Source organism: Rattus norvegicus, chromosome 2, assembly GCF_036323735.1.
Source record: "Rattus norvegicus strain BN/NHsdMcwi chromosome 2, GRCr8, whole genome shotgun sequence".
NCBI lineage: Eukaryota > Metazoa > Chordata > Mammalia > Rodentia > Muridae > Rattus > Rattus norvegicus.
Window position 1 is genome coordinate 189,362,081 of NC_086020.1, and position 25,898 is coordinate 189,387,978.

The window sequence follows — 25,898 nt, forward strand, 5'->3', positions numbered from 1 at the left end:
CGCATGGGATTATTTCTATCTTTCTGTACCTGTTGAGGCCCGTTTTTTGACCAATTATATGGTCAATTTTGGAGAAAGTACCATGAGGAGCTGAGAAGAAGGTATATCCTTTTGCTTTAGGATAGAATGTTCTATAAATATCCGTTAAGTCCATTTGGCTCATGACTTCTCTTAGTCTGTCTACATCACTGTTTAATTTCTGTTTCCATGATCTGTCCATTGATGAGAGTGGGGTGTTGAAATCTCCCACTATTATTGTGTGAGGTGCAATGTGTGTTTTGAGCTTTAGTAAGGTTTCTTTTACGTATGTAGGTGCCCTTGTATTTGGGGCATAGATATTTAGGATTGAGAGTTCATCTTGGTTGATTTTTCCTTTGATGAATATGAAGTGTCCTTCCTTATCTTTTTTGATGACTTTTAGTTGGAAATTGATTTTATTTGATATTAGAATGGCTACTCCAGCTTGCTTCTTCTGACCATTTGCTTGGAAAGTTGTTTTCCAGCCTTTCACTCTGAGGTAGTGTCTGTCTTTGTCTCTGAGGTGTGTTTCCTGTAGGCAGCAGAATGCAGGGTCCTCGTTGCGTATCCAGTTTGTTAATCTATGTCTTTTTATTGGGGAGTTGAGGCCATTGATATTGAGAGATATTAAGGAATAGTGATTATTGCTTCCCGTTATATTCATATTTGGATGTGAGGTTATGTTTGTGTGCTTTCATTCTCTTTGTTTTGTTGCCAAGACGATTAGTTTCTTGCTTCTTCTAGGGTATAGCTTGCCTCCTTATGTTGGGCTTTACCATTTATTATCCTTTGTAGTGCTGGATTTGTAGAAAGATATTGTGTAAATTTGGTTTTGTCATGGAATATCTTGGTTTCTCCATCAATGTTAATTGAGAGTTTTGCTGGATACAGTAACCTGGGCTGGCATTTGTGTTCTCTTAGGGTCTGTATGACATCAGTCCAGGATCTTCTGGCCTTCATAGTTTCTGGCGAGAAGTCTGGTGTGATTCTGATAGGTCTCCCTTTATATGTTACTTGACCTTTTTCCCTTACTGCTTTTAATATTCTTTCTTTATTTTGTGCGTTTGGTGTTTTGACAATTATGTGACGGGAGGTGTTTCTTTTCTGGTCCAATCTATTTGGAGTTCTGTAGGCTTCTTGTATGTCTATGGGTATCTCTTTTTTTAGGTTAGGGAAGTTTTCTTCTATGATTTTGTTGAAGATATTTACTGGTCCTTTGAGCTGGGAGTCTTCACTCTCTTCTATACCTATTATCCTTAGGTTTGATCTTCTCATTGAGTCCTGGATTTCCTGTATGTTTTGGACCAGTAGCTTTTTCCGCTTTACATTATCTTTGACAGTTGAGTCAATGATTTCTATGGAATCTTCTGCTCCTGAGATTCTCTCTTCCATCTCTTGTATTCTGTTGGTGAAGCTTGTATCTATAGCTCCTTGTCTCTTCTTTTGGTTTTCTATATCCAGGGTTGTTTCCATGTGTTCTTTCTTGATTGCTTCTATTTCCATTTTTAATTCCTTCAACTGTTTGATTGTGTTTTCCTGGAATTCTTTCAGGGATTTTTGCGATTCCTCTCTGTAGGCTTTTACTTGTTTATTAATGTTTTCCTGTGCTTCCCTAAGTGTGTTCATGTCTTTCTTGAAGTCCTCCAGCATCATGATCAAATATGATTTTGAAACTAGATCTTGCTTTTCTGGTGTGTTTGGATATTCCATGTTTGTTTTGGTGGGAGAATTGGGCTCCGATGATGGCATGTAGTCTTGGTTTCTGTTGCTTGGGTTCCTGCGCTTGCCTCTCGCCATCAGATTATCTCTAGTGTTACTTTGTTCTGCTGTTTCTGACAGTGGCTAGACTGTCCTATAAGCCTGTGTGTCAGGAGTGCTGTAGACCTGTTTTCCTCTCTTTCAGTCAGTTATGGGGACAGAGTGTTCTGCTTTCGGGCGTGTGGTTTTTCCTCTCTACAGGTCTTCAGCTGTTCCTGTGGGCCTGTGTCTTGAGTTCACCAGGCAGCTTTCTTGCAGCAGAAAAGTTGGTCTTACCTGTGGTCCCGAGGCTCAAGTTCGCTCGTGGGGTGCTGCCCACGGGCTCTCTGCAGCGGCAGCAACCAGGAAGACCTGTGCCGCCCCTTCCGGGAGCTTCAGTGCACCAGGGTTCCAGATGGTCTTTGGCTTTTTCCTCTGGCGTCCGAGATGTGTGTACAGGGAGCAGTCTCTTCTGGTTTCCCAGGCTTGTCCGCCTCTCTGAAGGTTTAGCTCTCCCTCCCACGGGATTTGGGTGCAGAGAACTGTTTATCTGGTCTGTTTCCTTCAGGGTCCGGCGGGGTCCTGCCGCTCCTGGGCCCTCCCCCACGGGAGCCCAGAGGCCTTATACAGTTTCCTCTTGGGCCAGGGATGTGGGCAGGGGTGAGCAGTGTTGGTGGTCTCTTCCGCTCTGCAGCCTCAGGAGTGCCCACCTGACCAGGCGGTTGGGTTTCTCTCTCACCGGGTCTGGGAGCAGAGAGCTGCTGCGGGCCGGGATCCGCGGGTGGGGGACTTCCCGCACAAAATTATTAAAAAATATTGCATACAACTACTTTTAGGTTATGTGTATAGGTATATGTGAAACAAGACACATTTTCGTATTTTGAAGTTAGGGTTCTAGCCTTAGAATGTCTCAGAGGTATATATAAATATTCTAAAAATATAAAAAAAACCTATAAATTCAGGAATCTTCTAGTTTCAATAATCTCAGATCAAAGATACTCAATTTGTAATGGATAACATATCATACTTATACTTCCTAAAGCAATGGTTCTCAACCTTCCTGATGCAGCAGCCCCTTAATAGAGTTCCTCATGTTGTGCTGGTATCATTCATGAAATTATTTTGTTGTTATTCATAGATGTAATTTTCCTACAGTTATGAATCATATATAATATAAATATCTGATATGCAGGATACCTGATATATGACCCCTGTAAAAGGGTCCTTCGACCTCCAAATGAGTTGCAACCCACAGGTTGATAACAATTGTCCTAAAGTCTGGACATAAGAGCCTCTCCTGAGAGAAGGGTACCACACACTTAACATCAAGGGTGTTTTTCCTGGACCCATCCTCACAGCCTATCACTCATGTCTTGAATCTATTCACATCTCTACTCTCCCATGCCGCCGCCTGACTTTGATCCATCATCATTTTCACCTGGATGATTATGACGTCCTCCAAAGCCTCTCTATTCTGCTCCAACATTCTGCACAGGGTTCTGGTCAGTGTTTCAAAATACACACCTACTCATACCAACTTTATACCCCAACTTGCTTAAAATTGTTCAGTGGCCATGATTTATTTTTGTTCTGTTAACATACAGACCTCTAAAGTAGAGATAATAACCACGAGGATTAGATAAATTGGTACCTTAAGATAAGCTACTTAGAAAATCACCTAGGATTTACTAAGTAATCAAGGATGTTTCCTGTAGTTCCCTAGAGTGGGATAAGATATTGTTCCCTATAGTTCCCTATAGTGGGATAGGATGTCCTCTGTCCTACTTCCCTTCTACCCTGCACCAGGCTCACCTCCATCATTTTTTTTCAGACATGCTGTGCTCTTTCCTGTCACATGCTGTTTGCCTGTCTAGAGGGCTCATGTTTACTCACTTGCTTACTGAGAACTACCCCTTTCTGAAATTTCAGCTCAAGCAGCATTGCCTTGAGGGATTTTCTCTGCCATTCTTAGCAAGCTGGTCTTTTAGGGTATCCCCCTTGTTGGTTTCATTCTTTGTTTAATATCATTCACTGCTCTTTTTCTCAGCACTACCCCCTTAATGATAAAATTCTTGGGTCCAGGCACAATATCCAATTCACATTTGAAGCTCAAATAGGGATGGAATGAGCACAACTAATATAGCAATGAGTGCTGTAGTAGGGGAATATTGTTACTGTGCTCGGCAGGGACTCACTAGCTTTATGCTTAAAGTTGAAGGGAAAGGAGATTAGTGTGAAACAGAAATAATTAACAGTTGGTGAGGAAAGAATGGTGAAAAGCTGATTGATAGGTAAGATAGAATTAAAGTCCAGGTGTCCCATGACACTGGTGGGAGACGAGAAAAATGGTAATGTACTCTATATTTCTTTTTTTCTTTAATTTTTATTAAATTGGGTATTTCTTATTTACATTTCAAATGTTATTCCCTTTCCCCGGATTAATGTCCATCAGCCCACTAACCCCTCCCTCTCCCCTTCTATATGGGTGTTCCCCTCCCCATCCTCCCCCCATTACCCGTACCCACAACAATCCCCTACACTGGGTGTCCAACCTTGGTAGGACCAAGGGCTTCCCCTTCCACTGGTGCCCCAACAAGGCTATTCACTGCTACCTATGTAGTTGGAGCCCAGGATCAGTCCATCAGTCTTTGTCCCTGGAAGCTCTGGTTGGTTGGCATTGTTGTTCTTATGGGGTAGCAAGCCCCTTCAGCTCCTTCAGACTTTTCTCTAATTCCTCCAACAGGGATTCCATTCTCGGTCCAGTGCTTTGCTGCTGGCATTCGCCTCTGTATTTGACATGTTTTGGCTGCATCTCTCAGGAGAGATCTATATCCGGTTCCTGTCAGTAACTTCTTAGCTTTATCCATCCATCTTATCTAGTTTTGGTGGATCGATCGATCTATCTATCTATCTATCTATCTATCTATCTATCTATATGCTAAATGTGGAGCAGGCTCTGAATGGCCATTCCTTCAGTTACTGCTCCAATCTTTGCTTCTCTAGCCCCTCCTATGGGTATTCTTGTTCCCCTTTTTAAGAAGGAGTGAAGCATCCCCATTTTGGTCATCCTTCTTGAGTTTCATATAGTCTGTGCATCTTGGGTAATTCAAGCATTTAGGCTAATATTAATTTATCAATGAGTGCATACCATGTGTAGATTTCTGTGATTGGGTTACCTCACTCAGGATGATAATTTCTAGGTCCATCCATTTGCCTATGAATTTCATGAAGTCATTGTTTTTGATAGCTGAGTAATATTCCATTGTGTAGATGTATCACATTTTCTGTATCCATTCCTCTGTTGAAGGGCATCTGGGTTCTTTCCAGCTTCTGGCTATTATAAATAAGGCTGCTATGAACATAGTGGAACATGTGTCTTTGTTGTATGTTGGAGCACTCTATATTTCAAACACTAAAGAGAAGAATTATTCATTTCTTAAACATTGTTTCTTATTTAATATCTTTATATATTTTGATCATATTCTTTCCCCTCCCCCAATCCTTCCAGGTCTTCTCAGTCTCCTTTCCTGTCTAAGTTCATCTTCTCTCTCCTTCACTCTCTTTCACAAAATTCCTTCCCTGCAAAGCCCCAAAAGTCAAAGGAAAAATCAAACCAACAAAACCCAACAAGAAAAAAAAATACCAAAACAAAACGAATGTTTGAGGAAATATATATCCTAATCATGATTTAAAAAGTTTACAATATGGAGATGCATCAAAACATAATCCTTATATTGGTGGACTTTAAGAAACAATGCAAAGTGGTCATGCTTGTCTGCAGGGTATTAGCCCAGAAGGAGAATAAGGGCACCACCAGCTCAGGAATCTACGAATCTCATTTAACTCTGGTTTTCCCAAAGTCACCCTATCCAGACCCCACAATTGTTTACTTCCATTTTGAAATATATCTTCCTTTATATCTTTCAACTATTTGACTGTGCTTCATAAACCAGAATACAGCACCTTGGTAATTGTCAGTCTTTCCTTTGATTCTTCAGATGATTTGCGAGTTTGCAGTTGGTTTTCAGAATCTCTTTCCTGTTGTAACCATTGCATTGATATATGTGTATATGTCTTTACGATGGACTTAGAAGTTTTTTTTTTAAATTTGTTATGTTGTGTGTGTGTGTGTGTGTGTGTGTCCATCCACAATTAAGTACCACATCATACATGTAAAGGTCAGAAGACAACTTTCAGAGTCTATCTCCAACTTTCAAGTCTTTTCCTTGCATCACCTATCTCAGATAATTTAATCAGGCTTGGTGGTAAGTGCCTTTACCTGTTGAGCCATCTTGACAACTCTTTTATATATATAGTAGCTGTTTTTATAATCTCCACCTTGCATTTCTTATGTGATATAAATGTGTCCGTATGAAAAGTCCTCCTTTTGAAAACTGCCTGCCTGTATCCAATTGTTTGATTTGTTTCCAATTGTTCAATTTGTATCTAATTGTTTAATTTGATCTCATTGAGGAGAACCAGGGAAGATCAGAAGCGCCTCTGATTGGCTTTTCCACTTAAGAGATTGTATGTTTTGGACTTAAGGCAGATAGCTCACCAGATATTCTTTTAGCAGAGCCAGGTAACTGCCAGGCATCCAGACAGTTCAAATCCTAGTTATTGATAGTCAAGGGTTTCAGTCACAGTTTCCACTCACCAAGGGTCTAGAGACTGTCCCCCAATCATTTTCTTTTTCTTCTTCGGATTTATTCCAATGTTCTCAGACTTGAGATTCATAGTCAGAAAGCTTGTAGAATCAGAGACATATATAAATTAGAATATTTATGTAAGTAGAAAAGAATCAAAACAAAACAGCAAATCAAAAGAGCAACTCATTCACTTGTAAAACAGCTAGGATTAGATAGCTTCTTTAGGCAAATCTAAGTCAGGGGCTTAAGCAGATCACCCTGGCTAGAACCTGCCCCATTTCTTTACACTCAGGTTTCCTCCATGGTGACTTCATTCTCAATTGTCCCTGTGGTAGCTTTGAAAAGATTCTTGGCCTTAGATATTTTTGTTTCCTCTCTAAGGGGAAAGGACATATGCTTCTCCTCAAGGGCTTTTACCAAGTCTCACTAACTCTCATTGATTCTAATTGGGTCCCCTCAGAACCAATTACTGTAGTGCTGGGGAAATATGACACCTTGCTTTTCCAGGCCAGGTACTTAGTCTTTTCCTGGAGGTGAAGTGTGAAAGCAGAAGGAAGCAGGGCAGCAGGGGTGAGGGATAGGGTGGGGGTAGGGTGTTCCAGTGGATACATTGTTGCCTTAGGAGAAGCAGATTAAATGCCAGTGGCAACAAGGAAGCCTGAAATGAGCAGGAAAAATGAAGGAGGGAGGCTAAGAAGTGTGTGTGGGTGTGCTCCTAGAGGACAGGGAAAATGGGACCAGGTACAGAATGTGATTGTATGAGGCTGTTTTAGGGCCAGGTACAGAGTGTGATTGGATGAGGCTGTTTGAAGAAGAATAAATTTGGAGCTATACAGGGTTTTACAGTTTATGGAAAAGGATGAATGAGGTTTCCATCTTTCTACAATGTGAACTGTACACTTCCCTCTGGGACTATGATGTTCACATTTACATCATGAGAAAGGTCCTCATCTCAGCTGAGGATAGTATCTCAGTTGCCACGCTCATTAAACTTTACGGCCCATGAGCTTCTTCACTGGGACCAGTTCATGGGCTGCTGATGTTTTACCTCCTACATTGGGAATCAGCTCTCTCCAGGGACAAAAACTCTCAAGTTATAAGGCGAGGAGAGTCAAGTCACTAGAACAAGTAATTACATGGAAACTTATTCTTTACTCATCCAGATGAGGTATTATCTTACTGGTTGAGTGTGTGTGTGTGTGTGTGTGTGTGTGTGTGTGTGTGTGTGTGTCACAACAAAATAAACCCAAAAGGAAGCTATATGTGAAAACCCACATATTACAGTCTGGAAGTGATCAATTTAAAGATGCAAAAGTCAGCAGGTTTGGTATTCAGGATTTTCACGGACACATTTAACTTGTCTTCATGGTCCACAAGTGTATTCTAGGTTATTGTCCTCATATGGGATCACTGCTAAATATGCATTCTTGGTTGTCTTGGCTCTTAGCCTTGAATATTGGCACCAGTTAATGTTGGATGCGCATTTTAATGTGTGCCTCCTCACTTGGGTTCCTGAGTAAAATGGAATGTTAGGGTTCTGAAGTGGTAGAGAGTAATTCTGGGTTACCTGAGAGTATGAAGTTGTTAACGACGACGTTATGTTTGAATCCCCTCTCAGAAGTTGAGTAGCATCCCTGAGGATGATGGGGAAGGCACTGGTGTGCGCATGTCCTACCAGTTCTGCTTTGCTGGATGAGAAGAAAGCAAGGCATAGAACAGCTTGTTTTCTTTGTGGGCTCATTGGGTACGGAGGAAGGATAGACCATTGGAAGAGGAACTGTGGCTCCCCTGGGGACATAGCTCAGGTGGGCCCAGAGCTGTCAATTAGCTCTGTCTTCCATCATCCGCACCATGGAAGTCCTTTTAGCTCGAAACAATGTGGCACATACATCTTGGAACATCATGCTCATTAGTGTGTAGAGAGGCCAAGATGCCCTGCTCGCTCTGGACAGGAGCCAACACATGTGAGCCATCTTTGTTGGAGTGGACATTCTTCAAGTTCTCTTTTTCTCATTCTTTACTCCTTCTCTCAGGAAAGAGCTTGTTTTCTGTCTAGATGCCAAAATAGGATTACTTTGTAATTTCTTAAAACATCCCCAGAAAGGTAGATGTTAGAAATCCCACTTACGTATCTATGGAGCCCAAAACAGAGAGACTGATTTATTAAAGTCCTATTGTAAGATAGCAAGGGATTGGAACCAGATTTGTTCAGGTCTACCGTCCACAATTTGTCCATTAAGCAAACCCATATGAAGATGCTCAGAGAACCCATGACCTTGCATGGACAAAGGAGATGTGGTGAACAAGCAAGGCAAGCTTTGCTTTGAGTGGCAGCCCTCATCAGCCCAGCCTGGCTTCCCACACTGCTCTGGTGCTTTTTGTGAGGAGAGGTCTCTGCTTCATCAAGTGTGGACATGAATGAAGGCTGCCTCCTTAAGCTTGTTTGCACTTGACTGGCACTCCCAATCTCTTAACATGTGACAAGCTATTAGATCATAAGGGGACGAAGACTTCAAAGCATCTAGGTTAGCATTTTGAAAATGCTCTCTCCATGTGGACTGAGAACTAGTTGTTAACTGTTTTGAGTACTTTAAGTGTACAACAATGTTACTTTAAAGTGGATGGAAGCGATGTGACCCTTTTTTGGATGGGCTTGCCCTCTCCTTCAAACACTAGCTCACGTGGAGTCTCCCACCCCCTGAAGCTCAGCAAGCCACCGAGTCTCATTTCTAGTGGCTGCCATTTAAAAGCCAAAGCAAGCTGACTACAAACTTTTTAACATGTGCCTCTCATCTGCTCCGCAGAAAACCCTGTAACTTGTTAATAATTCCCTTCTTCTTCATTTTCTTCTTCTTCTTCTTTTTTTTTTGTAGTGAAACCAATTGAGCCTTAAATCAGTACCATTTGTTCCATTTTGGGACATCTGAGCAAACCATTTAGAGTTGTAGCAAGCTATCTGCTCCATCATGCACTTCCGGCTGTAGGGCCGAGGCCAGGCCCTGATGACGCTTACCTATAACAGGATAGGACAGTGTGCTGAACAGGTGGGCTCCTCCGGGGCCACACAAACACCAGACCGGGGAGAGCAGGACTAGCTTTCAAAGACAGAAGACTACATTCATATCTCGTAAAAGACAAATCTCTTTACAGTCGGAGTCAAGTTTCACCATTTTTTTTTTTGTCACAGCACTTAGTTCATGGCATTTAGTGTGGGAAAGCAAGAAAAGATGTAGTATGCTCCAAAGAGAAGAGAATAAATCTCTGAGCTTTCTATAGGATGGAGAGGAAGAGAAAGCTGTGCAGCTACCCAACAGCAGAAAGCATAAAACGGTCCACTTCTGTTTCTGGAACCTTCCCTTCCAGAACTCCCTCGTTATAGTAAAATGATTTTTTTTGGAAAGTATTTGGGGTTGGGTATTCATACTTCCTTTAAGTGTTAGACACAGCTACAGTATGACAATGAGAAAAACGGAGGCTTATGGGTTCAAGCCCTTCCTTCCGCAGCTGCAGAGAACTCAGAGGCAGACTTCACAGTGTTTGGCTGTAAGCTGCAGAGAAGCGTCCCCTACCATGACCAGCTGCTGACAGTTCTTGACAACGTCAGCCATACCACAGACTGCCAAAAAACAATTTTCATTCTTCTACAGGAATTTATTATGAACAGAGGTAAATTTTCTGATATGAGCAGCTGATTGGGTTGTCTTAAATTCCAACAGAATCTGAAAGTTCACTGGGGAAAGCTCCTCTGACCATGGGAGAGGTATCAGTTGAGCTATTAACTTAGAAAGAAATACTGACAAAGCCAAATCTCTACTTCTACCACAAATACTACTTCTTTGCCTGTAGATCTAGTCTGAGTTTTTATTTCCTCTACCCTATCCTTCCTTTCCTACACTACTATAAATATTTCCCCAACATCTCTGGAATGTTCCTGATTTTCTTCATGGATTAAAACAAAACAAAACAAAACAAAACAAAACGACCATGATTGTCAACAATTGTGAGAAATGCCATACTGCTACATGGAAGGGAATTACCCCAAGGAGGATCCTAGAGAGGATAAAGCAGTTGAATATTCTAGAATCCAGTGAAGGATACCTTCAAATTCCACTCGGAGAGCTGGGGAGTGGTTGCTTCCTGCCCCTGAGAAAAATGGTTCTTACAAACGTCACTTTTGATTTCATTATTTGGAGAACATCTTTAATGAAGATTGACTTGAACTGACTCCTCAGTTCATGGGAGCCTCAACCATTCATCTAGCCCGCCATCGACATGGCTGATGATCAGTGATTTGCAAGACAGATTCAGGGTCATTTGGAAATAGGATTTTGGAGGTCTTCTCTAGCAAAGTGCAGTCTTTGCACCTAAAGTGTACGTCCTCGAGCTCTGTTCCATACACACAGGTTCAGAAACCAAGTGGAGTCAGCAGTTTATTTTCATAGGCCCTCTAGCAGGTTCATACATGCACTGAAGTTTCAGAATCACTGGTCTGGGTACTGTGGTCTGGGTACTGTGGTCTGGGTACTGTGGTCTGGGTACTGTGGTCTGGGTACTGTGGTCTGGGTACTGTGGTCTGGGTACTGTGGTCTGGGTACTGTGGTCTGGGTACTGTGGTCTGGGTACTGTGGTCTGGGTACTGTGGTCTGGGTACTGTGGTCTGGGTACTGTGGTCTGGGTATGGTATCATTAGTTTTCAGCCTCAGGTGTACAGTAGAGGTGCTTTGACATGCTGACACGGAATTCTCATGCCCAGAAACTCTCCATTAGTTGGTCTGAAGCTGAATCCCGGAAAAGCAGCCTTTTCTTACTGGATTCCTCATCTGTGATGAAGAGGCTGGATGCTGTGGAGGGGAGTGGAGGGAATGGGGCTCCTGGGTTAGAGTGCAGAGTAGGGAGAGCAGAATCTATTTTATAACCAGTTTGGTTTTATTCACACCCACATTCAAATATTCCAAGTCCACCTCTTATTCCAATGTCTCAGACTGGGCAGGCTCCTGTAAAAGAAAATCAGCAAACAATGATTTTGTTTCAAGTTAGTCCTGATTCACTTCAGCCTACGTCTTATAATTAATGATGATCATGCGTCTTTGATATAACAGACCTCCAGTTTAATGTCCCAGGTTCCACCACTCAGGCCCCTTTGCTAGGTCCTCTCAGGTCCGAGTTCTGGCTTGGTACCCTGTTCCATCTCCATGACCATTGTTTCCTGCTTCGGTATTCTATTAAAGATTCCAAGATAGGAAAAAGCCACTGGATAAAATAGACACTTTACACATTTGCCCTCAGCATGGGAAGGTCTGAGCTAGTGGCTCCCACTGCTGACCACTAAATGTCTTATTAGGAAGTGAATTTGATGGCAAGGATATAAACAACAAATGCCAGAGGCTCGTTCTAATTTTTAAAAGTATGATTAAGACCATGTATGCAAAGACTACTGGTCTCACGTCATCCCCATCCTCTCCTTTGCAATGTGTGCTCAAACGTGTGACATCATCTGATGCAAACAGGAGGAATTGATCTGTAAAAATTTAGGATATTTGGTCTAGACAGACTCATCTTAATCAATGGAATTTGTTTTCTTTTTCAGGGGGCAGTACAGGTACATCTCCAAGCACCTCCAGCACTGGGACACCATCTCCTTCGGCTTCTTCTCATCTCCTGTCTCCATCTTGTTCTCCTCCAACTTTTCATTTGGCCCCGAATACTTTCAATGTGGGCTGTCGAGAAAGCCAGCTGTGTAACCTAAACCTCTCTGATTATCCACCATGTGCCCGAAGTAACATGGCTGCTTTACAGAGCTATCCAGGGCTGAGTGACAGTGGCTACAACAGGCTCCAGAGTGGCACAGCTTCAGCCACTCAGCCCTCTGAAACCTTCATGCCTCAGAGGACTCCATCTCTGATCTCAGGAATACCAACACCTCCCTCGTTGCCCAGCAACAGCAAGATGGAAGCCTATGGTGGCCAGTTGGGGTCCTTCCCCACTTCCCAGTTTCAGTATGTCATGCAGGCAGGCAACGCAGCCTCTAGTTCCTCATCGCCACACATGTTTGGTGGCAGCCATATGCAGCAGAGCTCCTATAATGCCTTCTCCCTCCATAACCCCTACAATCTGTATGGATACAATTTCCCCACTTCCCCAAGGCTAGCTGCAAGCCCAGAGAAACTGAGCGCATCTCAAAGCACTTTACTCTGTTCTTCTCCTTCCAACGGGGCCTTTGGAGAGAGGCAGTACCTGCCCACAGGGATGGAGCACAGTGTGCACATGATCAGCCCTTCAACTAATAATCAGCAGGCCACCAACACCTGTGATGGTCGCCAGTATGGGGCAGTCCCAGGCTCCTCCTCTCAGATGTCCGTACACATGGTTTAAAGAGCTGTCCAGACACCATGGAGGTGATGGCGGTCAAGACTCCAGAATCTCTGTCGGTGGATCTTCCTCTTCGGGAGGCCCGTGCCTTGGGAAAATAGAAATTGTGCATTTGTTTTTGTTTTTGTTTTGTTTGGATAAGGAAAACAGACCAACAATAGATACCGCTGAAGGATCCTTGGAGTCCATCATCCGTATCTCAGTGGTCAATCCTCTGCCTTCCAAAATCTTAGTTTTATAAAAGCATTGTGTATGACAGAGTGGCCTTGAAGAGACTGAATAATCATTTTATAATAATATTGAAGGAAATGCTAGCATGTAGCAGCCAAGAAAGTTACACACACACACACACACATTTACATGAATATATTCATGTACACACTTGCATACACAAAGTAATACAAACACAAACATACACACTGACTCTGAACTGGGTGAACTCTGTGAAGGGAGGCCCAGAATGGGTGCTTTCACCAAAAATTTGCCCATGTACAATCCTAGACGGATTGGGCCACCATTAACCATTAGCCTTTCTCCCTCGCAGCTTACCATGTTCCTGGAATGAACCGTGTACCTAGAACTTCTCCTCGTCACAGAGGTGGAAAGGCATCAGTGCTGCACCTGGACTTGGCTTCCTGAGAAAGATTGCTTTTTATCCTCTTCATTCAGCGTGCTGTCTTTGATGTTATAGTGGTGCCTGTGGAAAGACAGGGTGAGAAAAGCTGGGAGAGAGAAAGAGAATCGAGGGCAGGAGAGAGTGGACAGCAAGACAAAGAAGATGTAAACAAATGAGATTTAATCCACCAAGGAGAGTTGGTTGGGTTTGTTTAGCCTCTAAAGTTATAGAAAGAATGCTGGTGGTGGTGGAGAGTAAGCCTCTTGGGGACCCTGCTCAGAGTGAAGGGTACGGATGAGAAGGGCTAGGATAAGGAATGCTTCCTCATTCCAGAGCTCTGACTATAATGACGCAGGAGGGAGGTGTCCCTTGTGGGAGTGCCATTCCACGGCATGCAGCTGAGCAGGGTGAGGGAAACAGGTGTCAAGAATGAAGAATGATTTTATCTCCCAGATGTTACCACAGAAACAGTCATGGAAGACAGACCTGGCCTCACATGCCAGATCCAAAGTGCTGACCTGGACAATCTGTCCCTGTTCCCCATGCAAGAAAAATCCTGACACACTGGAGAGAATTGCAGATGGGTCTTCTGCCCCTTTTCTATCTGCCTGTTGCTCTCCATTTTGATTAAATAGTTCATTGCATTCTGAAGTTTGGGGATTGTTTTTTCTTTACTTTTCTTTTCAAATCCTTTAATGATAAGAAAACAAGTGAAGCTTGGTGCAAGCTAAAATTTTTAAATGGTGTGGAAACTCGAATGATACCAAGTAAGATAATACAGATATTATTAAGAATTTTTTTTGTTTTGAGGTGATGTAGATAAATGTATTTATATGCCTAGTAGGGTATTCAATATTATGAATATTAAAAAAGGGGGCAATAAAAGGGTATGTAAAATATGTATGAAGAAAAGGTGTATAAAAATTTGCCCTTATGCACGGAACTGTTTCTGAGTGCCAAGCACAGAAAGCCGCTAAATAAAATCTTTGCAATTGTTCACTGTGTGTTTGTTCATATAGAAAAGTTAGGTATTGCGTTCTGTCTTACAATAAGTCAAACACTTTGAAATGTGCTATCCTAGGTGAATTTTATGCAGATAACATAAAGTCAGTATTATCCTTGTTTTATGAAGATAGCTGAGATACTCAAAAGCTGGGTGAATTATTCAGGACCGTACAAGCCATCACAGAGGGACTAAGACCTGGGGCTAGAGTTCATATTTAATGGGACGTTCACTTGCATATTGGCAGCACGGATATGATCCAATAACAACCTTTAAGGTTGCTGTATGCCAGTATCCCACTATTTCTAATAACTCATCATTCTACAATTCCGAGGGATGGGTATGATTTTAATAATAGTATTTATAGATCTGGAAGCAGTTTTATAGAGGGTCAAATACTTTGCCAAGGTCTTCAGTTAGTGATGGAACTGGCAAACTAATCTAATATCTGTGAAGTTAGCATTGTACCCCCTTATGCCAGAGCATGGTACCATTTGGAGAATCGGAAACAGAAGTATATTCTGAAAGTTTGAGGCACGGATGACTGAGGCTGGAGTTTGCCTTATGTATTTGATACTAAATTTACACTCCCTTATGAAGCATGGGAGGAGTGGTTTGGAAGAGTAAGGGCCGTACTATTTTGAAGCTCTTCTCCATACTTCAGGCAAGTCCAGCAATGTCCATAAAGGGTATGGGGAAAGATCTTGCTTGTAAGTGGAGCAGTAGGACCATGAATCGTGCTCTCAGCCCCACTTATGTGATTGGGAAACAGCAGGGCGGGAACACAAAATTCACTCTTATCCCTATACCGCATTGTGTCCTGTCGGATCACTGGTCACCCACAGACTCACTTTACTGGCATTATATGTGGGCAGCTCAGGATGCTGGACACTGCACACATCCACTGGAATTGGAGCTAGGTTTGGGGGACAATTTATTTTTTTCAGGACTGCATTTGAACTTGAATTTATTTAGTGAATTTCTATAGAGTGTGATGGGGTGTGTATTGAATAATTTTGTCATGATGTTTTCCTGACAGGACAGGTCAGATGCACATATGAACTTACACGGGCAGTAGCAGCATGCACAGTACCTGCTCAAGTTCAAGTCGGACAGGGTCCCAGTGCTGAGAGTGACAAATAGGAGCTGATATCCCTAACCAAGAAGCTATCTCCAGCTGACAAAAAAATAAAAGAAAAATAAGTTTTCTGCAATTGGTTCTTAGTGGGTACATAAATCACATATAAGGGTAGGCTGCATGCCCAACAATATATGTCAACAGTAGAACAGACTATAAGCTTTTTTTTTAGAATTTTCATCTAACATTGCTTTTGTTAGGTAGTATCTATCTATCTGTCTATCTATCTATCTATCTATCTATCTATCTATCATCTACCTCTATCATCTATCTCTCTATCTTTATCTCTACATCTATCATGCATCTATCTTTCTTTTTCTCTCTACCTCTATCATTCATTTGTTCTATCTATCTATCTATCTATCTATCTATCTATCTATCTATCTATCTATCTATCTCTATCTTAAAATCATGACAACAGTTTTCCCCTCTCTCTTCTTCCAATTCCCCTCCCACTTCTCTTCCTCACTCTCCTTCCATTTCTCTTCAGAAAAGGGCAGGCAGGCTTCCTATAAAGATCAACCAGCCATGGCATATGAAGGTGCCATAAGACTAGGTACCTCCCCTCCTATTAAGGCTTGGTGAGGGGGTTGGGGATTTAGCTCAGTGGTAGAGTGCTTGCCTAGGAAGCGCAAGGCCCTGGGTTCGATCCCCAGCTCCGAAAATAAAAAAGAACCAAAAAAAAAAAAGATTAAAAAAAAAAGGCTTGGTGAGGCAACCCAGTAGCAGAAAAGGGTGGGGAACAAAAATCTTAATCATTGCTTTGACTGTATAAATAACTTAGAAAGTGGCATGTCAGTTAATCCCATTAGCCACCAAATTGCTGCCAAGCTAATTGAGACAGTGGTCAACTCAGTATCTCCATGAATTTGAGACTGTTTGGGCATGACTTGTCTCAAAACATGAGCGACTCCTATTTGGAAACCTTAAGTTGCTTCTCTGCAAGACTGGAGGAACAAAACTAAGTACATGGAAACACTTGGTTCTTTTGGATTTACTAGGAGACCAAGCACTGTTGATTGGTTTAGTGTCCTCTGAGGTCAGAGGTAATACATAATCATAATATGGCATGCAACAAGCGTGGCATAGACATTTCCATGCTTTTATCTGGAAAGAATAGCAATGAAGGGAAAAAGAAGGCAGTGATAATGCACACATTTAATCCCAGCACTCGGGAGGGGGAGGCAAAGGCAGGCAGATCTCTGAGTTTGAGATCTCAGCCTCGTCTACACAGTGAATTTCAAGCCAGCCAGAGCTACACAGAGAGAAACCTTGTCTTGAACTCCCCCCCCTTAAAAATTGGACAGTCACTTAGATTCTGAATTTTAGAGCATCAAATAAGATACATTTCTGTAATGTTGGCTCTTTTAGAAAAACCTAAACCACTTATACCCATACTATGGCATGCGTTTCATTTGCATTTGATGATATAATAGAAAAGATAAAACACACTGGGTAAAGAAATTTGCAAGAGGGTGCTGGAGAGATGGCTCAGCAGTTAAGAGCGCTCGTTGCTTTTGCAAAGAAGATCCAGGTTCAATTCGAAGCACACACATGGTAGTCTGCAAGCATCTGGAAACTCTAGTTGAAGGGGATCCGATACCCTATTCTGATTTCTGTGAACACTCTGCATGAGCGTGGAGCACCTACATATACACAGTCAAAACATACATAAAATCAATAAAAATGTAATTAAAATGAATCGGTCACAAATATGCTCTATGCCCAACCAGATGGAGAAAAGCTCATGAGGTGGCAATCCTGCACAAAGAATTGCAGGCAAAGGAAGAAAGCTGGGAGTGGGACAGGTGGTCTTCTCTATAGACGAGCACAGCAATTGGTTGTCCCATGGCAAACAGTCATCTCTGAAAGCACACATACAAATGACATTACACAGGCTGAACAGATTATACTTAGAAATATATGGATATATGTATGCATAAATACATGTAATAACAGTGAACCAAGAGGCAATGAGTTTGTAGGAGAGAGGGGAGGGGAAAGTGAAAGGGAAGGGATAAATGGTATAATTAAATCATCTCAAAGATATAAAATGTTCTTACAATTTTAATAAAATCATAAAACACCATTATATTTTATACTCTGCTTATGTACAAAACGATGTTTCATAAAATGATCATTCACAAAAGGATATCATTTCTTAAATATATATAGGCTGAGATGGTTCATTTTGCTATTTTTTCCCAAAGGAAACACTGCTTTATTTCTAAATTCTTGATTCCAAGGACAGATCCTAGGATCACAGATTTTCACTGTTGAATTTGATGACCAAATTAATTTTTTTCAGGGATAGTACAAAATGATGGCATGGCTGAATTCATTCCACAATAAGGGGAGTTAAATTAGTTAAAGGATGTTTTCTTTCACAGAGTGTTATGTTAGAGGTGACTATAAAGGTAATTTATATACTAGGTAGCACCATTGTATATAATAACAACATAAAAAACAAATATGTGCCATTATTTACTCATTTAGTGTGTATGTGTTTATAGGTGCACACACAATATGTATCCATGGAGATACCATGTGTCCAGAAGATAGCATCAAACGTTGTTTTCCTCTATTATAGCGGTTCTCAACCTGTAGGTCATAAACCTTTGGGGGGGTCAAATATCAGATAACCTGCATATCAGATGTTTACATTACAACTTGTAACAGTAGCAAAAGTGCAGTTATGAAGTATCAAGGAAAATAATTTTATGTTGGGGTCACCACAACATGAAGAACTATATTAAAGAGTCGCAGCATTCGGAAGGTTGAGAACCACTGCTTATTACTATCTGCGTTACTCCTTTGAGTAGGAGTAACCTCCTGAACTTACACCTCTTGGTTTGTGACTGGGATGGCAGTCAGCAGCAGACCACACCTGGCCTACAACGTTGGTGCTAGAATCTGGTTTAGCTGTAGCTCTTATCCACTGAGCCATCTCTCCAGCCGTCATGATTTCTTTCTGGAAAGGACTCCCTTTTTGTCAACCATTCATATGTGGCAAATGCTGATGAAAGCTCTGAGAATTCAGAGAAGATGCCCAGGGTAAGAGGACCAGGTCTGGATTCTTTTCATTAAGGAAGTTGGAGTCCATTGAACTTAGAAGAATGCTCAGAGTTTTTTGTAGATATAAGGGGAAATGGCTTTAAGAATGAAATAGTAACTTTAAAATGCAAGAAAATATCTCACAAATCACAAATGTAGTGTTTCAACTAAAACTGGGTGATTTAATCAAGGCAGAGACATTTTGAACCTTTTTCCTTTTCCTTCCCTTCACTCTACTCTCCTCCTTTCCTCTTCACTATCCCCCCCTCAGCCAACTGCCCATATCTTTGTAGCGAATTAAATGCAGAGCCTCTTACGTGTCAGACAAGCATTTTACCCCAAGCTATAGCTTCAGCCTGATCATTATCTTCTTCCATGAACTGCTTTCCAGTTAGTGGAATGTTGAGGGCTGACACCAAGAGCACAGCTGGACTAATGCCAGTGTTTGACTAGTTGCTTAGTACTTAGATTACTCCAGAGATGTTCTGCAGTACTGAGTCACCTTTATTAGAAGATGATTTCTTCAAGGAAGCTTGGTCACAGGTATCTTTACCCCAAACCTCTTTTGCTTATGGTCATTAATTGTTGGAGATTTGGTCTACACTCATGACCGGTTCAACTCAGGAACTGTTGCTCCAAATGCTGCATTAGACACTACAATAGGGTGGTGAGCCACCATGTACCTTCCCATTTGTAAGCAGCCCAGGACCAGAAGTGAGATTGGCAGTGATTGCATTGATGCCTGACCGAATTGTATAATTTCAGATTGGGATTAAGACTCTAAGAGAGATAAAGGTTCCAGGATTTTAGGGAGGGAGTGAAGGAGGATAGAGTTAAAGCATCACACATGCTGATATCATGTACATGTTTGCTTGCACTCATCCCGGGCAGTGGCACCTTCATTGGAAGATCTGCTCACATAATCTTGTCTCAAATGAGGCCAGACATTTTGGAATCTGTATATCCTTTCTGGTATTCCTACTTTAAAAAGCGTTTATGACTTTTCAAACCTTGATCTATAATCTACAAGGTCTCAATGAAACTGTCTTTTATAGCAACCTAGGTAGAGAATGAGAGTTATTTTTCCTATTTGTTTATATTAGTAACAAACAAAGACTATGGGAAGTTATAGGCAGTTTGATATTCTACAATGCTTCTGTGTATTCTTCGGATACAGAATATGTCTACCTTGAAAGATTTCATCTTGGCTGAGGAGTTAAGACGTCATATGAAAGTGAGTAAGACGTGTTAAGTTAGTGATAAAAAGCATGCCCGCTGCTGACTTTCAGGAGGAAACTAATTTTTATAGAGTGTTTATTACACGTTATACTTTATGCAAGGCATATCCTATAATCCTTGTAACCACCCGGTAAGAGTTGTCTCTATTTTATGCAAGAGGAAACTGAAACTCACACAAAATGACAAAACTTGTAAGAAACAAAGATAGGATTCCAACTCAGACCTGGAAAGAGTTATAGGGAATAAAACAAAGAGAGATAGCTTTATGGTAAAGGTACCTTGACTTTTACTTTGAAAATCTATGAATGGTAAATTGGAGAGAAACGGTTTTCTTGGTGATCAGTAGCATAGAGAAAACAGATACTTCTCAGATGAATGGGTTCTGATTGTGGGAGAAGATGGCCACTCCTCCAAGTCAAAGTTCATCATGTTTGCTCTGCTTCTGCATGACTCTGGGTTCCCTTTTCCTGCATGAGGTTTCTTGGCTGTGCAACTTGGGAAGTTCAGAATTTCATCCCATGTCTGAGTGGAAACCTCAACCTTAAAAGGACTTGTGGTGTCTGGGAGGCGATGGAGGAGTCGAGCCATGTCTCTAACACCTCCACCCATACCCCTTGCCAGGGCCCGAGGGAGAGTTCAGCCTCCACACTCCCTGAGTCAGGCCCCTTGCTCTCTCCAACCACGTGGGATGGTGAAAGGGGACTTTGCTGCTGAACGCCAAGAAAACATTCATCATGTTTTCCTTCTGAGCTCATTTTACAACCCATTGCACTCATCTTTTATGGGCGAGCCCAGCGGCTTTTCCCACTTCGGATGCTTCCTTCTCACACGTTTTCTTTTAAAGACTGCATTGCATGCCCTGCCCAGGCACAGAAAACCAAAGGTGGGTGAATCATTTTAGTATTATTTTCGCCCCATGAAACCAGACTGGATATGGGGCTGGAAAAGGATTGCCAATGCAACCTTGAATGGTTCTTATTTAATGGGGGCATTTGGTACTCCATGACAAAGTTAATGGAGTTCTCATCCTCTTCCCCAATGTGCACCCATTCTCAATTCTCTTAAACTCTCCATAATGAATGAAGCTTCAAATCTTATCCTAGCAATGTTGATTTCTCATCCTTCCAACACTCCATCATGGGGTTCCTGTGTAGAAGAGTGATTCCGGAAACCAAGCATCTTGCATTTTATAGCTCCACCATCTTCATCACAGTGGTAAGTCTGCATTCAGTTAACAGAGAATGAATGACTTCCATGTTTGAGAGTGAGAGTAATTTTTCTATTTGTTCATATTAGTGCAATATATTAAACAATAAACTATATAAAGATATTCTACAAAACCTGGATCATGTTTATAAGCCAGATATAGAATTGGGTACATGACTTGCTCTCTGTTCCAATGGTTGATATTCTAATGATCATTTTCAACTGAGAAGGAAGGAAAAATGTAGCCTGAATTTCTAGGAGAAAAGAATCATATCTGTTAGACATCGGGGAGAGTTTAGGAGACTCTCAGTCAATCTCTCCTGAGTCAACTTAATCTGGTATTCTTATCACACTTAGAGATAAAGAGAAGTCTAACATCTACTGTCAGATTCTCAGCTGCTTTGTAAAATAATCTGTAAGAATCAACTTGAGCTTCATTGGAGCTTAGTAGCAAAAATACAGTTATTAATTGGCAACAAAAATAAGTTTTGGTTGTGGGTAACTAAGGCCATCAGAAATACGTATTTTCCAGTGTTTGCAATCCACAGGTTGAGAACTGATGGTCTATAGACTATGTCATTCAGTAAGAATTTCTTCTTTGCTGCCTAAAATGTATCAAAGATGCAGACTTTGACTTTTCTTAAAATAGAGGAAGAAAAAAGTATACGACAAGTGCTTATCATATGCCAATGATTGGTTTACAAGCCTCATCTTCTTTAATTTTGTAAATCATGTTATGAAATTGATAATACTTTTTAATTTTAGATTCATTTTTATGTGTATGATATTTGTCTGCCTGCCTGCATGTATGTATGTATGCAGTGTCCACAAGGCAAGGAGATGGCACCATATCCCTTGGAATGGGGAATATGGATGGTTGTAAGACGCCGTATGGGTACTGGTAACTGAACTTAGTTCCTATGCAAGAGCAGCATGGGCACTCAACTGCTGATTGATCTCTCCAGCCTTAAATTTGATATCATCATCAGCACCATCACCATCCTCCTCCTCCTCCTCCTCATCATCATCATCATCACCACCATCATCATCACCACCACCACCACCATCATCATCATCACCATCATCATTAATTATTCTGTTTTACTTATATTATGTGTGAGGGACACCAATGCTGAAAGGCTAAGAATCTTGTTCAAGGTTTGATTTAGAGCTTGCACCGCCAGTCAATATGAGATTGCTTTGCTTAGGCATAACAATGGCAGTACTACAGGTGTGTTATATTATGTATCTCTTAGTGCAACAGGAATTACCTCTCACTTGATTTCATCCAGAAACAATCCAATGACCAAATTCATGTGGATGTCAGCTCTGTGGTGTCAGGATCACCCTCTATACCAAGTGTCATTTTATCTGGTCTTAGATGACACTTGATATTCAAAAGCAATAGTGTGGAAAGATGCCCATGTACTGTACCCCTCATTGCCCAAAGATACAATATGTTTGGCAGTCACATTCCTAAATGTCTTCTAAAATGAGTTTCTGGAATTGGGTTTCTTCAAGCCTTATGACAGTGATCCAGCCCATGGCTCAAAAGTTCCTCGGAGAGGAAACACACAGAGTCAGGAACCTGACTGTAAACCAGCATTTCAGAACTTCTCATCAATTAGTCAGTTTTCCAGAAGAAAGTTAGTCACCCTTTCCCTCGAAGGGGTCACAGAAGAAGGTAGGTATGCTAACCCACAATACATTTTCCATAGCCACAGATGGCTATGTGAGGCAAGTTTCAGTTTTCTTCAGTTGATTCCTTTCCTAAATGCTGGTTCTGTATCTTTATAACATTCGATAACCTCATCGAAGTTCTTCAAACCTTACCTGAATTAAGGGTTCATTCCCTTTAATCATAATCTGAGAAGGGCCTTCCTTCTTCACTATTTAGACTAAGGTCCTGGTAAAATAATCATTGGAAAGGATAGAAAGTTTAGAGTTTTTGAAACCACAAGGACTCAGTATTCTCCTGGGAATCTTCTTAAAGACATTCGGGGTTGTGTGACTGAGCAGAGCTGTCTCAACAAAGTGCCAATTTGAGACTAGCAAAGATAATCTATGGGGCTCTGTCTACGTCTAAGACAAGCTCATGCTTGGGGTTTCAGGTAGTATCTTATTTACTTTTCTATCACCATAACATACCACACACAAAGCAACTTATAAAAGAAAATGTTAATTTGTGGCTCATGGTTCCTTCCCAAGATTTAGAGTCTATTACCATCATGAAAGGGAGCATGGCCGCAGGCAGATATGCTGGAGCAGTAGCTAAGAGCTTACATCTGATCCACAAGCACATGTCTGAGAGAGCACCTACAGTGAAAGGTGAGGCTTTGGAAACCTCAATGCCCACACCCAGTGACACACCCCTCAAGAAGACCACACAACTTAATCCTTCCCAAACAGTTCCACAAACTGGGCACCAAGCATTCAAATGTAAGAGCTAAGATGGTCAATCTTACTCAAACCAGCACAGAAAGTGTGACTAGAAATTTGGGTGCAGGGTTGAGTGGTCCATCTGTTTTATGAGACAGTTGGTTTTAGTAATGTTCATGAAGTCCATCACAGTCATCTGTGTAGGTTTAAGGAAGATGTTCATGAGGATTTAGAGCTACAGACCAAAATAAAGGTCAAGCCAGTGGCTTCTAAGTTCTTGCTTGCTACAAGAAAAAAACAAACAGACAAAAAAAAAAAAACAAAAACAAAAAACAAGGTTGTATATGTCAGTTTCCCTATCCCCAAGGCTTGCTAAATAAAATTATCCTTTGAGGAAAAAATTATTCCTACAGGGACAATTCTGTCTGGGAGTATGTCCTTCTACCTAAGTGTCAATACTAGCTATACTGATATTCCATTACAACTGAAAGAGTTTCTGGAATATCATTAATTCATAGGCCTGGAAATAACTTTTACTTTAACCCATTCAACTAAGCCTTCAACCATGGGTCATCTAACATGTACTGAACGTCTCTTTTACACAGGACTTTATTACTGAGTAATAGTAACATCTGTAAGTGGAGCTAGCCCATAAAATTCTGGAGATCAGCCCTGACTTGAGGCCCGTCCCATGCCAGACAGCCAGTCCCTGACACTATTATCAATACTTTGCTATGCTTGCAGACAAGAACTTAGCATAACTGTCTTCTGAGAGGCTTCATCCAGCAGGAGATGAAGGCAGATGCAGAGACCCACAGACAAACATCAGGTGGAGCCCAGGGACTCTAGTGGAAGAGTTGAGAATAGAAGTGAGCAAGTTGGAGGTGACAAGGGCACCACAAGAAGGACCATAGGATCAACTGACCTGGGCCCATGTGGGCCTCACAGAGACTGAACCACCAAGCAAGGAGCATGCAAGGGTTGGACCTAGACTGCCTACATATTTGTAGAAAATGTGCAGCTTGGTGTTCCAATGATTCATTTAACAAGTGGAGTAGGGGCTATCTCAGTCTCTGTTGCCTGCCATTAGATCCCCTTCCTCTACATAGACTGCCCGGTTGGGCCTCAATAGGAGAGGATGTTCTTAGTCCTGCTAGGTCTAGATGTCCCAGGATGGGGTGGTACCCAGTGGAAGCTACCCTTCTCTCAGAAGTAGGTGGGGCAACGGAGGGAGGGATTTGTAAGGGTGGGACTGGAAAGAGATGAGGGAAGGGACTGTGAGTTTGATGTAAAATGAATAAAAATAAATAAATATGAATTCTGGAGATTATAATGAAGTATAGAGAAGGGAAAGATCCATGAGTAATGGCGCCATAGAAATAAATGTAGACTTTATGGATGAAGGTGGGTCAATTCAGAGTTCGGGTAAGCTACCTAGAGATGATACTGAGTGGTTGAAATAAGATTGCTTATTATTGATAAAGAATAAACCGAAGGCCAATACCTGCACAAAGCAGAATCTGAAGTCATGCTCCAAAGACTTGTATCAGTTCATTGTGGGACCATGGTGCATGTGTTTTGAAACTGGGGAATTTCACATCTAACAAAATAGCTTCTAAAATGTAGAGAATAACAACATGGTTTAAGGTTGACAATCTGAACAACTATCCACTTTAAGATAGGTGTAGGTTCGATTTGATAAACAACTCAAGAGAGTAAAAGTAGCACCCTTAGCATCTGGCTATACTCTCAGAATCATAATTATCTCAGGATCCTGCGGAGAAATTGGATCTTGCTTTTTTGTTTTTATCTCAAGAACAATTTCAAGTATGGCCAGGTCATCTTCTCCCAGGGAACCTGATGGTGTGAGTGTATACAAACACTTAACCTACACTAGAAAATTCAAGTAGAGTGCAAAGATCATTTGTGGGAAGGTGTGAGATCCACAGGGAAAGCCAAATCACCGAAGAGCTAGCTCTGTGAGGGTCAAGTCAAGCAAGACTCGATAGGGACTGTCAGGCATTGCATAGGCCTGCGCTTGAGAGGTTGCTAGAGGGACCCAGAGATCCAAAATTAAGGGCTATTTAACTTGGCTTTCAGTATGACTAGCTCTTTTGTGACTTGGCTGTCCCCTGGGATGTCACAACTTGATTCTATTGGCTTTGCTGTAGAATGCGTTTAAGGTGAATTTTATGCTTCCAATGACATAATCCTTTCTGTTTGGAGTAATAACTAAAGAAGACCCAATAGTAGAGGTTGAATGAACCAAGCTGTTATCTCTTGGGTAATATTTCTGTGAGACAAGCTATAATGCAGGTGTGTAATTTGAACAGGATCTCCTAATGCAAGTACACTATACTTACTATACTTTTCTTTCACAGAATTAAGTCCCTGTTCTCAAGTAGGTGGTGCTAAAGAGATGGGAGCTAAGATTTGTGACAAAATTTCTGCCATTCCAGCTACTACAGAAGTTGGAACAGGACAATTTCA

General features: G+C 41.5%; 1 protein-coding gene and 1 long non-coding RNA gene across 3 annotated transcripts in view; one reads left to right on the forward strand and one right to left on the reverse strand.

Moving 5' to 3' along the window:
- The window catches only part of Tbx15 (T-box transcription factor 15), a 111,094-nt gene extending 96,708 nt beyond the window's left edge, over positions 1 to 14,386 (forward strand). For both annotated transcript variants that reach the window (NM_001395075.1, XM_008761285.4), the window contains exon 8: positions 11,992 to 14,386. In NM_001395075.1, coding sequence (NP_001382004.1) covers positions 11,992 to 12,776 — 785 coding nt within the window. In that variant the 3' untranslated portion in view covers positions 12,777 to 14,386. The remainder of the gene's footprint in view (positions 1 to 11,991) is intronic.
- On the reverse strand, positions 11,310 to 12,160 carry LOC102553016 (uncharacterized). The gene is made up of 3 exons (XR_351882.5): positions 12,020 to 12,160; positions 11,506 to 11,623; positions 11,310 to 11,398 (listed from the first exon to the last, which is right to left on the reverse strand). It is a non-coding gene; the product is annotated as an uncharacterized LOC102553016 (long non-coding RNA).
- Positions 14,387 to 25,898: the final 11,512 nt, after the last annotated feature.